This window comes from Abrus precatorius, unplaced genomic scaffold, assembly GCF_003935025.1.
Source record: "Abrus precatorius isolate BTA unplaced genomic scaffold, Abrus_2018 Scaffold7, whole genome shotgun sequence".
In the NCBI taxonomy this organism is placed as follows: Eukaryota; Viridiplantae; Streptophyta; class Magnoliopsida; order Fabales; family Fabaceae; genus Abrus; species Abrus precatorius.
This window is the reverse complement of record NW_020874417.1, coordinates 13,394,918-13,413,661: the sequence shown is the minus strand read 5'-3', so window position 1 is coordinate 13,413,661 and position 18,744 is coordinate 13,394,918. Positions and strand designations below refer to the sequence as shown.

The 18,744-nt window shown below is 34.0% G+C and overlaps 1 protein-coding gene across 5 annotated transcripts; it reads left to right on the top strand.

The window, feature by feature from the left end:
* Window positions 1-319: 319 nt before the first annotated feature.
* On the top strand, window positions 320-18,374 carry LOC113871128. Of its 5 annotated transcripts, none has more exons than XM_027507930.1 (10): window positions 320-465; window positions 2,241-3,818; window positions 3,912-4,049; window positions 9,444-9,515; window positions 14,461-14,502; window positions 14,774-14,860; window positions 15,591-15,701; window positions 15,835-15,927; window positions 16,915-16,994; window positions 17,094-18,357. In XM_027507930.1, exons 2-10 carry the CDS (start codon window positions 2,241-2,243, stop codon window positions 17,830-17,832), a joined length of 2,940 nt encoding a protein of 979 aa, XP_027363731.1. In that variant the 5' UTR covers window positions 320-465; the 3' UTR covers window positions 17,833-18,357. The 5 variants fall into 5 exon arrangements, with proteins under 5 accessions (XP_027363731.1, XP_027363730.1, XP_027363733.1 ...); XM_027507929.1 differs by having other exon boundaries at window positions 353-465; window positions 2,198-3,818; window positions 16,915-17,003; window positions 17,094-18,374; XM_027507931.1 differs by having other exon boundaries at window positions 354-465; window positions 2,198-3,818.
* Window positions 18,375-18,744: the final 370 nt, after the last annotated feature.

The window sequence follows — 18,744 nt, the reverse complement described above, 5'->3', positions numbered from 1 at the left end:
TGTAGTTAACATAATTATGCAATTAATAAATTGTTTATTATGTAATTTCATTTTCTTTTTTATTACTAAAATTGAAATGATATTTCGTCCAAGTTCTTAAAAAAGTCTAATGGTTATAATATATTTTAAATTAAAAATTATATAAAATCTTTAAAATTATAATACAACTAGTAACAATACATACACAAATGCATAGGTTAAAAAAATTCGAACCGAAATATGAAATAAGAAGAGAAACCTTCTTTTCATTAATTTGTTGTAGAAATAAATTTAAAATTTTAAGGGGATATTTATTTCTTGCAATTATTTTTTTAATTTTAAAAATAAAAGGAGAAAAATGAAGTGAGGAAACAGTACGCATTGCGTTGAATATAGATAACACACCGCCCACACGTTTCGTTCTAACTCTCTTCGCCACCGCTGCCACCGTCGCCAACTACCGCACCTTAACCCTTCTCTCTTCAGGTTCTCTTTCTTCTTCGTCTCGTTGCGCGGTTGCATTTTGCGTTTTCGAATATTAAGTTTTGGTTATGTGTTACTGATGAAGTTAACTACCTTCGATTTAGGTTTTGGGATTTGAAAAGTATCGCAGGTTTTACAGCTAAGCATAAACCCTAGTTTAGAGGATTGATTAGGAATACAATTGCAATTTAGCATATTAAGTTCATAGGTTAGATTATTAGAAGGCAAAAAAAGAGAAGAGAAAAAAAAAATGCTTCGGTAAGTGTAACTTCAAATTTCAGTTGGGAACTACTAGTAGTTCTGTGCTTTCTGGATATCTATACTGTATAGTATAAGTATTTTCAAGGTGATTTCTGGATATGTATGCTGAGAATGCTAGAGATTCACTAATAAAAGGAAAATGAACGAGACTAGTGCTGTTAGTTACACACACACACACATATATATTGATAAAGTTCAAATTGTTAATGATAGTAGTAATTGTTAGTAGTAGTATGCTAAGCACTCATCCCTATGGTTCAAATTTGATTCTGAACTTTGAAACTTTGGGGCATAAATGGCATTACATGGGCAGTGGCGGGTGCTTGAAACATTGATATTTTAGCTTGTTAGGACTTAGGCTGTGTGGATTTTTGTAGGTCAACCTTGCTTCCTTAACTTTACCTTGGTTGTGGACTTTCTTACTTAACATATCCAGGAGGCAATGCCTTAATGCATGCTTTTGGAAGATGATATTGCTCTAATGGGAGGATCGAGAGTGAGGAAATAAATGTTAAAGCAGAGTTATGGAGTGAAGCCTTGGAATGGCATGACTTGTGTTTATGTTGAAATAAAACTGAGTAAATGAAATGAAAGTTCAACAGGACATGTTGTGATATCAGCTCGGAGGTGAAAGTTGGAGATCATTATACCTCACAAAATTTGGGTATCTTGGATCTTCCATATGCAGTGATGGAGAAATAGGCAGGGTAATATAAATTGTAAGAATCAGGCTGGCTAGATGAAATGAAGGAATGTTTTAGGTGTTATTTGTGATAGAAAGATGTCTCTCAACCTGAAAGAAAAATTTTATTGCAAGACTAGCAATGTTGTATGGAGGATATCTTAATGAGGTAGAGGGAAACCAAGACAGTTCTAAGTGAAACCATTAAAAGGATTTAAAATGATGTCATTTGATCCATGTTGCTGATCACCCATCTAGTAGGATTAAAGCTTTGGTCTATTTTGTTGTATTGTTATGCAATAAACAAATTGAAGTTATTTTTTTGAAGTTTGCACTCTGGTGCAATGTACCTTTTTTTTTATAAGGTTTTAGTCTTCTGAAGTTGATTTCGGTTTGTTAACTGTGTACTATGCATTTTACAATATTTTTGACAAAGTCATCATCTGGAGTTCAGATCTACTGATCAATCTGACTGTTAATTTGGCTAAGTACATCTTTCTAGAGACTGGATCCATATAATAGGAACAAATTTATATATTATATTCATTTTGTTGTAGTTTAATCATTACTTCATAACATTTTTGAAAGAAATCAACAAACATATTGATGCTTGAAATGGAACTTTCTGCTTTGCATTTATTTGAATGAGTTGTTGCATATTGATGCATCTTTGTGGTTGTGACCTCATTGCTTTTCCATTTTGGGTTCCTCAGGAATGGTGTAATCTATCTTTGCATAGTTTCAAGATTTTGACATGTCATTTCATTGGTGCTCTCCTTAATCTCTTAGCAGGGACATAATTAATTTCTTTTGTAATTTGTTTGCATCATACAAGATGAGCAGATCTAATCGTTCAAAGGAGAAGCATGGAAAAAGTTGGCTTTCTGAGGAAAACTGTGATGAAGAGAGTGCTGCCCGTACAAGGCCATTAAGTTTTGAAGAGATTATGCTTAGAAGAAGAAACAAAGAACTGCTTGAAAAAGTAAAAGACCCTGCACATGGAGGCTCTTCGGAGAAAATTGCTGATCATTTTGAGTCTGCCAAAATCTATAAACATGATAAAAGTTCATCCTTTGGCATGGATAAACATGGTTCAGAGGAACCAGTGAATGTAAGTTCTAGAAAGAAGATTGAAAGCACCTATGTAAAGGAAGATGATCTAACTGAAGGGAAAGCTAGAGCAAACTATATTATAGAAACCAAATCAAGTGCTGGATTAAATAATAAAGGCAGGACAACTAAAGAAAAGACTGGAACAGAGATGTGTGGTCATAGAAAAAATGATCGAATTAGTGATAATTCTGATTATAAAGTTGGAAATAAGCATTCAAGAAATTCAGTTAACAAGGATAGTTATGGAGAAATAGATAGACCAAAATCTGAAAGGGACATAAAGAAAAAGAACAACATTGGAAAGGATGAGAATCCTATTGACTATTTTACTGAAAAGAGGCGTGACAAAGATAGAGATAATAGGTGGAAATTGAAAAAGCGATTAAGCAATGATTCTGGAGAAGTGCCTGAAAAGATGCATTATAGAGAATCAGATATGGATAAGCATGCAGAGGGTAGAACAAAATATGACAGAGAAACCAAGAGAAAATACCGAAATGGAGATGATGAAACTCAAGACAAGAATAAACCAAGGAAACAAGATCTTGTGAAGCATCGGAACCTGCACATTAGTGAGAGGAAGGAGAGGCGAGAAAAGGTGAAGTCACATCACGAAGAAACAGCAAAGAGGAGACGTTCAAGAAGTCGAGAATATGATGATAGAAGAAGGTCCCCTTCTTTTTCACCCAGGGAGCATAAACATACTTATCAAGATGGAGAGCGTAAAGAGTTGTCTATGCTTTCTCAGAAAGATTGTTCTCGAAAAAAGCATTCTGATGTTGATAGAAATAGAGTATCAACTAATGGTTCAAGTAGTCATCATCATCGTCATGGTGGCTCCACAAGTGGACTTGGTGGATATTCACCGAGGAAGAGAAAAAGTGAGGCTGCTATTAAGACTCCTTCACCATCTAAGCATTCTGTAGAGAAGAGACGTGCTGGATGGGATCTCCCTCCTGTAGGGACAAATAATCCTTCTCCAGCTGTTGTTTCTTCAAGTTTTCAATTATCAAATTGTGCTGTGTTATCCAACATGCATAATGTGGCTTCGGCTAGTTCTCTTGATCTAGCCCTTGTGAAGCCTCTGCCAGTGTCTTTTCTGAATGGTGTATTAGCTGGGAAGAATACCAACATTGATTCTGTCCAATTGACACAAGCTACACGGCCTATGAGAAGGCTTTATCTTGAGAATCTACCTGCTTCTGCCTCTGAAAAAGCTGTTATGGAATGTTTCAATAACCTCTTACTCTCTGCTGGTGTAAATCATATCCAGCAAGCTCAACCATGTATCAGTTGCATTGTGAGTTTGTAGTGCAAAATTTGAAAATTTTGTTTTCTTGCCCCTCTTATGAAGCAATGGGTTTGAGTTTGTTCTTGCATATCTTCACTGCAGTTGCATAAAGATAGGGGGCAAGCACTCATAGAATTCCTTACAGCTGAGGCTGCATCAGCTGCTCTTTCTTTTGATGGAAGTACACTATTTGGCTCCATTGTGAAAATTAGACGCCCCAAAGACTATGTTGAAGTTGCAGTAAGAATGAAAACCTTATCCATCCCTTCTTTTCTTCCATTTGTGACGAATAACTATATTAATATAGTAGCTGTTGGTGTAGTGATTGGTTTTGTCTCTTCTTGAATTCAATATTTATTTTTGCTTTGTTTTAGATATTACATTCTGGTATTTCCTTTATCAAAATGTTGATTACTAAAAAAAAAACTAAAACCATTTATAGAGAAGTGTCAGATGAAAATTGTCTTACCACTTATTTTGCTTACCAGCACTTTCCACCTGCTTTAGATTGACTAGTTTTTTTTTTTTTTTTTTTTCAGTTGGGATTTGCTTTGCTTATTGATACTGTGATGAGAGTGATGTTTTAATTTGAAAAGATTCCACTTACTATGCTTGTGCTTTCTTCTATACTTTTTGTTCATATTCCTAGCTTTATTGAATTTTATGAAATGATCAATCTACAATGTTTTTGTTTAAAATGAATAATTAATCCTTAGTGAATGAAGTTGTGGGTTTTTCTCAATGGTGCATGGTTACTTTTAATCTGAAGAAAATAATTGCTTATTTCAAAGGGAAATGAAATTTCTATGTTTATGTTACATTAATTTGACTTAATATGGATACCTGCTAGTGTTTTCTGTATGGCTAATACAAAATAAGCTTTATGGTTCCTATTGTAAGTGCACTTTAATGACTATTAATGAATGAACTACAAGTATTTGCTTAGGTTTTCTGTATTTGCCAGGTATTGTTGTATTGGAATCAATGTTTTTAGTTTCTGTTAGTTACCAAACTGCAGTTTACAGTCATAATGGATCTTAGATGACCCTTGTTTACGGCTTGAATTACTTTAGGATGGCTCTACCTTTCTATTTCAAAATCTTTCAAAATTGCAGGGAAGCCAAATTGAACAAGTGCTTTCTCTGGTAATGTCAAAAGCCTGTGACATGTATCTGACCCTTGGTGCATCCATCTTGGGTTCAGTCTTGTATAATTGATACTTGAGATCTTTTCCTGCTCTTAAACTTGACTTTTATATCCTGATGATTTCATTTTTAGTTTCGAGACTTTATTGACAAGGTACTTTATTACAACTCAAGATTGGCTATAAAATTACCTATCACTGAAACCATTAGAAGCAAGTTGGTCTGGAGTTTTGTGACTTATACTGTTTTTTCCCCCTCAAACTGTGAATGATCCAGTGTAGAAATTTGAGATATTGATAGGAAATGCTTTTGACTCTTATAAGAGACAATGGAGTATAGCTCCTTACAATAGGGAAAATCAATTTGGTTACCCTAAAAAACAGAAAAATGAAAAGATAGAATCACATACAGATTTGAGGGTCTGCCCACCTCTTTGCCCAAACCTACAAACTGAATCTCCTCTTTCCTTATTTGTCACTGCTAGATAGGCATCCTGTTGTGCTGCAATTGAATGTTCCATTCTGTCCTTACCCCATATGTTCTGATTCTTTTTTCTCTTCTTCCCATCTGCCACCTTGTTGGCATAGGTCTTAGTACTTGGGGGTCTGTCAGATATTATAATAAGATATTTTATAGACCTTCCCATCATAATAACTAAATTGTAGGGACAATTAAAATCACTGTGTATCTGCAAAGGGAATCCCCTTATCTAATATATGCATACTTAATGTGAACATTTGATCTTTTCTAACCACAATATTGTCAGACCAGTCAGACACTCTGTTTTTTGAATAATTAACCTTTATTGTTATTCTGTGTACTGTGTCCACAAAGAAATAGATACCTAGGCTGGGCATGTATAAAATTTCATCGCATTTTATTGTTTGTCTGCACTACATTTAAGCTTAAAGTTAGTATCAGAATCTAAAAATAGTGAATAGAAATTTTTTAAAATGTATGTTTTCTGGAGTCTCTGTTTGATGGAAAATGCAATTAATTTATGACAATTTTTTCATTATTTCTATTTTATTTATCTTAGAAATGAATAATCAAATAGTTTTGCCTTTCAGTTCTGTGTTTATGGTTGTGTCTTGGATATGATGGTCTTTTAAGTTATTTAAAAATGCTAGAATTATAGGTTTTAGTTACTTTTTCGGTTTTTCCTGCAAAATTTGGCAATCTGACTTGCCCTTCTAAAGATGAGTTTATGGGGTATTCTTTCTCTGAGCAAACTCAGGTTCCATGTATTCTATCACTGATTTTCTTAGCTATATTGTTTGGATTTTGAAAAGTGATGTTTTTTTATTAATACATCTGGATACAAGAAGAAACATAATAACTAAAAGAGTAAAGCTACTGTCTCTATGATAATGACAGAAAGAACAACTTGCTTGAAATAGCAGTGAGCTGAACACCATAGAGATTAAAAGCCTGCTTGTTTAAAGTTTGGTAGAATTGATTTTGATAAAATTAAGTTTAACTGTTGAACATAAATGGGTTGTGTGCTCATAGTAATCTTAGTCATGGTAGGAGAAATTGATTCTGAGTAGTTGTCAAGATGGGATTTAATCCTATATCCATGGCAAGGATATGGGAAAACTAGAAGAGACATTCTTGGTAATTTGGGAATTCTACTCCAATCAAATGCTCCAAATGACTGCATAAATAGCACATTACCACAAAATCTTTGCCTCCTAATTTTGACAATCTTTATACCAAAATCATAAAATGGAGCTCAAAAGTTTAAAGACATACCTAGTGCCTGCCAAGAATTCAAAATATGTTATTCTGATGAGAGGTAGCCACTTTACAATGCAAAAAAATTGTTTACTGTTTCTGAGCTAGTAGCTACAGAGATTGTTTACTTTTAGGTGGCATAGTAAAGCTTATGAATTTTACTATTGTTTATTAGTATTAATCATGTTAAGTCCAGGTATTTGATTTTATACAGAATCACAGGTAATTGAACCTATTGCAACTAGCCTATCTATATTTAAGTAACTGTGGAAAATCAAATTCTTAAAGCGCTTGTTTAGCTCTATTGGGGTATTTAAAATGTAATTCTATTTCATTTTCAACGCTTATGTTTTATGCAAAAATAAATTTCATGGTTATGTTTTTTATGAGTCGATGTTGGCCACACCATAAGCTAGTATGTAATTTCCATTCTTAGAAGAAAACTAGTGACCCTAATTGGTAACTATCATTATATTGAAGTATTATTAGTCATGATGCACTTTTCAGAGGACAGGAATATTGTGATCTTTCATCTTTATGCATATTTGTTAGGTTTTAGGACACTATAGCCTATCACTATTTTTTTCCACTGATATGCTCATAAAAATGAAACTAATGGTGGTTTATACTGCATTGGTTGCTAATAATCAAGTTTGTAGTTGTGCTGATTGAATACCTTTGTTTGAAGAATATAGCAAGAGTATTAGATCCTAATTTTGGGTCATACATAAAAAACACGATTATTAAAATTATAATAAAGGAAAACACTTCTAGATTAATTCTGTCGTGCCTGAAGAATCTTGTGTGTCAAGGAGGCCTAACTTTTATAAACCCTAACTTTTATAGGCAGTCTTGTCCTCAGCCTTGAAGGCTTAAATGTCAATTTTACTTGGCCGTGTATAGTTCCAATCCTGTGTTTTTCTGGTAAGGTGTTCTTTATGAACTTAGAATTTGTTTTGTGACATATCTAGTCATAGGTTTCTTGGACATTTGGACAATAAATTCATATTGTTCATAACCAAATGCTAGAAACTGCTTCTGTAGCTTCAAGAGCTTTATAATTCACATGGAGTGATCTGCTTGTTCCATTTTATGAGATATTTTCTGACCCTAGTATTGGAATCTTTCAAATAGGATGTTTATATGGGGTATATCGTAATACACATTCTGGATGGTGATGAAGCTGACTCCTAATTAAGAAGACTTCCAGGTGTATTGACAAGTTTGATGCGTTACCAGGATTTAGCTGCCCAATGTTTCAGGGTTATTGTTCTAGGCTGCTCTGACAATGCTATTTATGATCTCATGCTTTGTTTGTTATATCGGGTTCAGCATGTAAGTGCTATGGGTTGCAAGTTATTTCTGAGTTTCTTATGTTACTCTTGGTTCCGGTGCCTGCTTTGTACTTTTCCTGGGGATCCTGATTTTTCTTCATGTCCAATATCCTTAGGGTTGAACATTTGGGTTATGTTGAGTGATGAAAATGTGTCTTCCTTAATGAATTCAGATGAGGTGCATCTTACCTAAAAAAGGGTGTGATGGATTCACCATTCTTTGCTTGATATTTTATCCCTTTTTACGTAAAATTTCATCCATATTGATATTTATTACTTGACTTAAACATTGCTTAAAGAACCTTGCTTGATTTGGAGTATGTTCACATTTTAATCTAAATGGTCCTTTTCTCACTGTAGTCAATTTCAATATATGAATGATACATGCTGAAAGGAATGAATGTTGTCTTAAACATGCCGCTGGTTTTTCATCCGTACATGGTGTCCTTTGTGAGACTGTATGTACTTGTGTAATTTTATCGCTGAAGGGTGATTTGGTCTGAGTATTTCTGTTCATTTTGTTTATGATCACAAGATCACTTAATTTTGTGGCAGAATGGGTATGCTGTCTTGCAGGGAGTTGCCACTTGCCATGTAATTGCATGACAAAAATGAGTTTTTTTGGTTCTGCTAGTGGAGACTTCAATTTTATGTCTTAACTTCTCTTTTTTATGTTCCTTTTGATCCTATGCAGGGGGTCATAGCTGAACAACATAAAAAAAAAAAAAAGAAATTTCAAAGTGCTTGCAACATTTTTATTTTTCTTTTCTGCTCTGTTAATTAATAGTATTTAATGTGACCATGTATGTTACAAATGATTTGATTTATGGCAATACTAAAATTGGTATTTCTTGACACAGTATTTGTTGGTAAAAGTAATGTTGAATTTAATTGCTTTTACTTTTTCCCTCAATCACCTTGAAACAACAAAAGAAACATCCTGTTCTTCAACAGTTTCTGATCTCTAGGTTTGTCATAGGAGGATTTTAACCTCTGAAAGAAGAAGCCATTTTTAATTTTTATGTTGCATAGGATATTGATTAATATGAAAACATGGAACAGCTCTAATGACTAGTATAAATTAATAAAATGTATACTCTTGTGCTGTGTTAGATGTTGGTTACTCATTTCAGTTTATTTGACACATTTCTGATATAAGTGAGAAGTTGTTGGCAGGATTTTGTATTGATGGCTGATCTTTTCTGTTTTTAAATTTTTGTTTGTTAAGTTACTTATGGTGCTTACATTCTTTATCTTAAAAAGTAAGATTTATTGAACTGTTCTCTTAATATTTTTTAATTCTGACTAAAAGATATTCTTATTCCAAACTAATGCCCTTTTTAAGCTTTACAATTCTAAGGTACATTGTGGTTATCATCCATGTAGCAGGTTTTCAGACAATTGCTATTTTCATGCAGACTGGTGAACCGCAGAGATCAGTGAATGCTGCTGTTACGATAAGTGATGTTGTAATTGATTCGCCTAACAAGGTATGCCTGCACAACCATAATTTTATTTTCATATGTGTAAGTGTTGATCTGAATGCAGAGCATGCTCCTTTCTTTTATAGGCATGGTTGAATGGCTTAAACTTTTCACACTTAGTGGCTTCTTTTTATTAGTATGGAATGCAACTCACTGGGGTAAATGAGTGAGTGTTAATGTATGATTTCTGTAAAAATTGTGTACCAAAAACATGTTTGACTCGGTGTACTTTAGTCAAACAATAATTTATATTCATATGTAATTATGATGACTGTTTAAAATTTTTAGAAGAAGTGCATAGTATGTGAAGTGAATATGTCCCAACTGGATAGGTGTATGATTTTTTTGAAACGTGCAAGGGTTGTCATAGAAATTGTGAAATGATATGACATAAGCATACTGATAAGAACCTTGGGAGAACCACATTACAAAAGGTAAGTGTTGTAGTTGGAGTGCACAAGGCCTTATAAACCCCACATTAGAATCTCATACTTCCAATGTGGCCCAAATTGCATACCTTGCAATTGAATCCTAACATCCCACCATGCTTTTGCCTTGACACCCACGCAGGCTAGCTGTGCACTAGGCCCTTATACTGGCCCCAGAAACATTGCAATGCTGGGTCATCACCTGTTCGCTTGTTTGAAGCTAGGAGACATGTTGGAAGGCTACTAATACCAATTAATAAGAACTTTGGGAGAATCACACACTACCAAAGCTGGCTGTTGTAGTTTGAGAGTCTGAGCCTTATAAACCCCCCACATTGTTCTCACACATATTGGAATTTTCTTGTTGGGTTGGGTCACATGTCAAGATCAAAGACCAAAATGAGGAAAGTCACTATAACATTTAACAAGTAATATTGAGGGACTATGTATTGTGCTATTGCTTTTGAGTTTAGACTTGTACTAGTTTCGTTGCTCTCGCACTTGATTCAATTCATTTATTTTAGGCTTAATTGTACTTTCATCCCTCTAGTTTAAAAAATATGTGCAATATTGGACCTAGTTTTTTCAAGCTAATTATTGTTAATTTAGTTTAAGTTCTATATTTAAAATTAAAGCAAATTTGTTCCTGATGTCTATTTTCTTCTGCATGAAACCAACGATTTTTTAATTTTTTCTCATATTTGCAGGGTTTATGTTGAACTTAGGATATTAATTAATTTTAGAACTTAAGCAAAAATTTGATAAAATTTAATGGGTTTAAGGATGTCAGATTAGGGTTTGAAGAGGTAAAAATTATAGATTTATTTATTAATAGTGGGACTAGCTGATGGAGGTTTCTCCTTTGTGGTGTTAGTTAGGTGGTGTCAAGCTTTACATAAGTAGAGATAAAAGGAAGTCAAAAGGAAGACAAAGGACTCAAGATGAGATTCAGACTTCTTCTCAACTTCAAGAAAATTCTCCCCTTGAAGCTGAGAACCAAAGTAATAAGATCGTGACTCATGAAATGTGACATACATAGGGATGTAAATATGACGACTTGAGGGGTGATATCATTTGTACTGCTTTTTTTTTGGGAGGATAACCAATGAGTATACATTTTAGTGCTCTAGGATCTAGTTTTCCATGGGACTGACTGTGAACATGAACAAAGGCACTAACATTCAATCACATGACACTCGAGAGTGTTAATAATGGGAGTAGAAGGAAAGGATATAACCTGGATAAGACTAACTCCTTCAAGAATTAAGTAGGTAGCCTGTTTATTAGATATGCTGCCAATTGAGGTACTGACATCTGAGAGAGAAGAGAGAGATGACTGTTTTTTCTTTTTGCAAAACCAATTTTGTTGCGAAGTGTCGACATATGTAAGCTCATGAATCATACCATTCTTTTTGAGAAACTCAAATAAAGGTCGATTCACATATTCTTTCCTATTGTCAGAGTGTAGCCATTTTTTTTTTATTTCCCAAATTGAGTCTGAACCATAAGGTATAAAATCTGGAATAGTGGCATAACTTTAATTTTATCCTTCATCAAGAATATCTAAATTACACAAGACCAATCATCAATTAATGATGCAATCCATTTCCCCCCACATCAAGAATGGGCAAGATCAAATGACTCAATACTTTTTTATTATGACTAGGAATAATAATAATAACACTTGTATGGAATTGTTTGAGCTAATTAATCACTGTTCATCCCTTTTGCATTGGAGAGCACCTAATGGGCTTGTGATGTCAAGCCCTTAAATCCTTTGAGGTGTCTGAGGACATTTTTTTCCCTTGAATCTTAAAACAAGTCTCTTTGGTGTGACTTGTTCTCTTACAATAGGAGTATAGGGATCCTCCCTTTTTCTTGAAATCCCAAAGAATTTGTCTTGAGTTTAAGAATCTTTTCAGAAGCCAAGGCTGAACCTTTAGTGGTTCTTTCATTCTTAACCATTCTATGATTCTTATCTTGTTGAACAGTATAGAATACCCTGGAAACTAAGAGAAACTTATCTTTACCTAGTTTTGTGCTCGAATGGGATCATATTTAGGATTATTAAGGCTTGAGATAAATCTGAAAATTGGGACTGTGCGTTGTACTGAGCTAATGTGGTAGCATCTTCACTATTCTTCAACTTTAGATTTTGGTAATGGTCTAGGTCGATCCACAAGCCATGGATACTTTCATTATAATCTGTCATCGAAAGAGTTCCTTGTTTAGCATTAAAGATTTTGCTCTCGAACTCATAACAAGTGGAGATATCCTGCTTCTTGGAATATGTTATTAGGTTTGACTGAGGTTATATCCCAAATCTTTTGAGTGAAAGAGATCTTACCTGTAATTTCAGCTAATTTCTAAAACCAGAGTACCCTAGGGAGTCCTCATCATCCCAGGTGTCATTCTGCATCACCCTTTATTTGAGCCTTTCCTTCAATGTGGTTTACTGCTTTCTACCCTTAAAGGTTCTTTGGACAAATTGGGCCCACTGAAGATAACCCTAGCTGTTAAGTCAGTTAGACGAAGGCAGTGTTGAAAGATCATGAAAGTTTAGAGGTGCTTGTTGAGCTCCAGTAGGCTGGAAAGTGGTTTTGGGTCCCTCCTCTTTGGCCATGATAGCACCATATAGTACTAGTGTGTTTGGGGTTAGGGTTTGAGAGAGAACAACTCGAAAGGTTGTGGTTGGCTGTATGACGGTCCCAACAAAGAGAGAAGGTGTAGACAAACATTTTTTGGACTGAGGACAAATGGAGACTTAGACAGCAGTGCATGGCTTTTACACACTAGAGACACACTGCTGTTTGGAAACACTCATGAAGGTGTGTGGAGATGTTTGTAGGCTCAAGCTTTTTGGGGTCTGGCAGATCTTGGGGAAGCGCACCTCTTGTTATGGTTGTTGTGCATAAATGAGGTGGTAGGTCGTCAAAAAATGATGTTAGATGAGTTCTTTGGTGCAATGAAGGCGTTGGGAATGATTGATAAGGGGGAAACCACATGCACATATTAAAAACAACAAATAAGCATGTCTCATGAATTTGGGTGTAATTGAATGTTTTGGTTGATGAATTTGAAATAAAAGAAGGTTTAAAACAATTTAATTGATTCAATTTTTTAAGTTTTGAGTAGATAATGAGAATTGGAGAATTTTAGGTTTAAAAGTTGACAAAGGAACCCAATTTGCTAAATTTTAAATTAGAGGAACTTAGTGGTTTGAAAAAATTTGATACCAAAATCGCTTGTAGTCCAAACTAAAGGAACCAATAACAACACAATAACAATCAAGCCTTATCCCAATAGTTAAGGTTGACTACATGGATCACACAAAGTCATTGAACTAGGTCAAAAATCAATTTTTTAGAAATATTATTTATCACTTGTTCTGTTTCAACAATTTTCTATAAAGTTTTTCTTAGTTCTTTCTATCTTTTTTTCCGGAAAAAAAATTGCCATCAACTCTCTTCATTGATACCTCTAGTAACCTTTGCACGTCACTTCTTTTACTATAAGTATTACACCAATATTCTTGCATATACAATTATTTCTTTTTTATTTTTTACTCTAGTAACCTTTGCACGTCACTTCTTTTACTATAAGTATTACACCAATATTCTTGCATATACAATTATTTCTTTTTTATTTTTTACCACTCATCCGTTTTAATAATCTTATTTGTGCCACTTTCACTTTTTTCTCGGGTTATTCTTTAAGGGCTAACATTCAGTACCATATATTATAGTTGATTGTATAGTAATATGATAAAACTTTCCTTTTAGTTTGACAAGTACTTTAGAGGCACTAATAGTTGTTAATGTCTGTCTTCACTTTAACCACTTAGCTTTTATATTATGAATAATTTTCATTCATTTTTCTTTTATTGTGTAGAATTGATTTCAAGTACCTTAACTCAATCCCTTACATTTCAAAGACTCTAAATAGAAGGGACCAAGTCCAAAACTACAATTATAACTCATTAGGATAGTGAGGCCAACCTATAGGAAGTTAGAGCATCACATGCACAAATATCTATTTTCTTACACATCTCATGTTAAAATGAATATATTCTCGAGAATAAAGGGATCATCATGCTTAATCTGACTATTTTGGTTTAAATTCATTTGTTGAAAATATCTTTTTTTGCTGTTGGGCTTACTTCTGAAACCTTCCCTTCATGGTCTAACATTTTAGCTGTAATTAGCGCATGCATTAAAATTATAACTACAGGCCATTTCAACAAAATAACTTGATACAATTGCTTGGTGAACTTTTTATTGTTTTAAAGATTTTCTTAGCCTGTTATGTTGACTGTTCAGTTATTGTTTCCTGATGTCATACCTTCAAGTGTATTTTGGGTTTTAAGTTTAGCATCTGATAAGGACACCGATCTGTGTCAATTTTTCTGATTTCAGTGCTTTGGGTCATTTAACTATCTTTTCTAATAATGCTCGTGTGTTTTGCTGGTTGGTTTTTTGCTCAATTAACTTTTTGTAGTGATTGTATCTTTTATGTCGCTGCAGATCTTCATTGGTGGAATTTCAAATCATCTTTCTTCTGAGATGGTAAATATTAAGAAATGAAAAATCCTGTTTCAAAAGGTTTAAAACTTTAAATATTATTTTGGTCTCTCTACAATTGTGTTGTTGATTTAGTCCGTATACAAAAAAGTTTAAATGGGTTTTGAATAGGAACCAATGTAGTGTTTAAATGTTTTCACAGTTGGACATTGAGACCTCTAAATTATATTTTTGGTATTTAACAGCTTCTTGTATTCAAATGTACATACTTTGCCTTTCCATGATTAAGACTTATTTATTATATTTCTTTGTCTAGCTTATGGAGATTGCTGGTGCATTTGGATCTTTGAAGGCTTACCACTTTGAGACCAAGGTCAGCAATGGATCATATGCTTTTCTTGAGGTAAGGATGCATTTCTTCCTTTTGTATATTTTGTACAATGGAAGTATTAAAATATACACTTGTACTGTCTTGTACCAACCCAAGTGAAGCCCAAATGAGTCATTCGGGAAACCACTTTGTACTTGTTGAGTCATTCTGTAAGCTTTTTGGCGTGATGATCCCATTATGTGCTATCAGAATGGATAGACATTCTTAAAAATATTTAATCTTATCTTTGTAAATTTATTTGTGGGATTAGTTCTTATTTTGTCATTATCTCTTTGGATTGGTTATCGTGTTTCCTTATTTTGTCATGCTAGTAGGTTTTAACAATTTTATTATTTGTTATACATATATCTTTTCACTGTTTCCACTGTTGATTTTTCAATACACAGTTATAACTTTTCCTTTTTCCTTTTAAAGCGCATCCCTTGCTTTAGAGGAGTCAAATTCAAGTGCAAAATGTACACAATGTGATTGTTGGTTATATGATTAAATTTTATGAATTTTAGCATATTATGGTTGTCTCCTAAAAGTTGTCTGTTTGAACTCTTCCAAAATCTGTAATTTTTCTTCTTTTAAGTATCTTTCCCAACTCTAAAATGTAAAAAAATTCTGAAAGCCAACATGTGTGCTGTTATTTAATTTTGTTGGATTTTGGTATATATTTTATTCTCTAATTTTATTTTCTCTGTCCTGTTGTAGTCTCTTGTTTGTTTTATTAATTACTGATTTGAGCAAACTTTGTCAGTATGTGGACCACTCTGTCACCATCAAAGCTTGTGCGGGTTTGAATGGGATGAAGCTGGGAGGGGAAGTACTAACAGTAGTTCAGGCAATGCTGGATGCATCATCATCCTCGGTAACTTCACCATCCACTCATCCCTATAGTCTGGTTCTAATCTGTGGACATGATTCCTTGATTGGCTTTGAATTATATCCATAGTTTTTTACATGACTGGAGCTGGGTTCTTGCTAAAATACAAATATTCCAGGAAAATGCTGGTAAACCACCATCTTATGGGATTCCAGAGCATGCAAAGCCACTACTCAGAAAGCCAACACAAGTACTAGAGATGAAAAATGTGGTACGAAAATTTTTTATTTAGCTTTTATCCTCTTAATATATTTTCCTTTAGTTTCAGGGGGCTTTTTTTTTGTCTTTCTATTTTTTTAAGTGGCTTTTAGTCCAAAAAAGATGTTATTGTGGTAAATAGGGATTATTTTGCATCATATGAATTCAGTTTTTAATGCTTGTAATGTTAATATGAAAATTTCAGTATGAAGTCTAATAGTGTTTGGTAAGAGGAGAAAGTGCTGAGAGAAAAAATGAGAGCACGAATCTGATTCTATTGATTGAAAAATGACTAAGTGATTACAGAATAGAATCCTGTGGGTGCTCTATATTTATAGAACTGAGCCTATATACCAATATACTGACAGTTGGATGACAGCTTTCAGTTAGTTACAACAGAAGCAACTGATTAACTAGATGCTAGGAGTACAACTAATGTAAAGGTCTATGTTAGAAGGAATGAAGGGGCTGTAAGTGTAGGGGATTACACTAGGAAACAGCTGCACTATTGACCACTTTCTTACAGGAATGACAATTAGACAGTTAAGAGAAGGGTCAGTTTTGGAACCGTGTTAGAACTTAGGAGATTGGGTAGGAGAGTGAGGATTATCAAATCTACTTGGTTGAGTGCAAACACTCGGTAATAGAGTTCTTACACCTCATACTTGAATCTGAATCATCTTGATTCAGTGCCAAGTTGAAAAAGCAATTCAATAAAATGATTCCTAATTCATTATAGTTTTGGTATCTCGCTGACGACTGACCCAGTTTCTTGGTTTCAAGCAGAAATACTTGTTTCCTGTACTTAATCCATGTTTTAATTCTGGTTGGATTTCATGTTGAACGTGATCTAGAGTCTAGACTATATAGACTTGAACAAATCTTCATTGGGCCCTTGGTTAACCCGTGCTTTAGGTCAAATATATGTTTCTCTTTTCAATATTATTGTTAGTTACATTGGATATTTTGATGATTACTTTTGTTTGTGTAATATGAATAGGTCGCACCAGACTCTATTTGGTCTCTATCTGACATGGCAATTGAAGAAATTTTGGAGGATATACGGTTGGAATGTTCAAGGTCATTAAGGCTTGTATTTTATTTCCTCTGGAATTATTCATAATGTTAAAGTTTATAAATTATAAACATGTATTATATGAAGTCCTTATTATCTTGCAGATTTGGGACTATTAAATCAGTCAATGTAGTCAAGCATAGCAGTGACAAGCATTTAGCAACCAATTTAGAAGAATGCGAAGTCATAAACAAAGTGGATTCTAAAGAAGCATCTGAAGACACGCTCTGTATTACTAATAATGCAGAATCTAGTTTTTCTGAAAAAGATACTTACCCCAAATGTAAGGGAACAAGTGGAGTGGAATTCCATGATGACAAAGAGTTGGAAAAAGTTGCTGATGGTAGCGCTGTTAATGATAAAAAAGATCAAGTTTTTGGCTATAAACCATGTCAAGAACACCTTGTGAGTGATACACCAGTTGAAGACGTGAACAATAAGAGCATACCTTGTAGTATCATTCAAGAATGTCCTGATCAACAGGTTACACCAAATGATGGACCCGAATTTAATGATAAAATTGTTACTAACGATAATGACGTGGATATTGAAAACAAGATGGTGGGGAGCAATATGGACTCAAAAAAAATAGCTGGTGCATTTCAGGAAGGCTGTTCTGAACGTGATACCACTTCAGAATTGGTTGGTGCCAAAAAGGGCATTGACAAGGATGATGATATTTTCTGCAGTGTATTTGAACTGGGTTCAGTTCTTGTTGAGTATGGAAGAGCGGAAGCATGTTGTTCAGCAGCCCACTGTTTGCATGGACGTTTCTTTGATGGCAGAATGGTGACAGTGGAGTATGTTCCTCTCAGTTTATATAGAAAAAGATTTTCAAAATGAGCATCTCAGAGATCGGTAACTCTTGGTTATATGATGAACATCATTAGTGTCTCCATTATTGTGCTAGAATGGATTAATCAATCTAATTGGTTATGTCAACAAGTTTCCTGGGTTTAGTGTGTGGAGAGAGGATTTTAACTTTCAAATTTACGCTGCTGATATTTAGTATTTTTAACTTTTGGAGTGGGGAAAAGCTTAATTGAGCGGTCGATTTGAGGAAAATGCAGTATAGCATACATCAAGTTTGGAGCTACAGACTATCTGATCAAGATCTGTTTTTTAAATCGGACATATGATGAAAATGTTATTTCATACCAAATGTTTTAACCACGGTTAGACTTTGAGCTGGTGGTCTCTTGCTATTTTGAGATGTTCTGTGCATAAGGTTATGCTGCATTACAGACTAAATGTTGTATCGTAGTTAGTTTTAGATGTTGGTTACAGGACCATACTTTTCCCAATATTTGTCAAACGTATTTCAATTACCGTAACATCTTACAGCCCTTTTTTTTAATCCTAACTATTGGCATGAAAATTATCTTTTGCAACACGCAGCGGGAGACATTGACGCACACGTTATTGTAAATTAGGGAGTTAGTTCAATTTTATAGTAGGAATGAATGAATGATCGATATGACATTGTGGGTCAAAATATGAAAAATTGGTTAAAGAACCAAATAATGTTCAATATAATGACGTTTTAATGTTTCACGTTCTTAATTAATTTGATTATATGGCTACAAATAACTGAAATTGGGTTGAATGTCCTGAACTTCCTAGAACATATTCACGGCAGTATTTTCTTTTTTGTCATCAAGGTAGTGTTTGTTACGAATTCATTTATAATTTTAAAGGTCCATTTATAACCAAGAACTCGATACATCTAAACTTGTCCCGTGTGCTTGGTAATGC

Coding starts and splice junctions, on each gene's coding strand:
- LOC113871128 (XM_027507929.1), top strand. CDS start 2,241: ATGAGCAGATCTAATCGTTCAAAGGAGAAGCATGGAAAAAGTTGGCTT. Junction 4,050..9,443: donor AAGACTATGTTGAAGTTGCA/GTAAGAATGAAA, acceptor ATTTTCATGCAG/ACTGGTGAACCGCAGAGATC. Junction 14,503..14,773: donor ATCATCTTTCTTCTGAGATG/GTAAATATTAAG, acceptor TTCTTTGTCTAG/CTTATGGAGATTGCTGGTGC.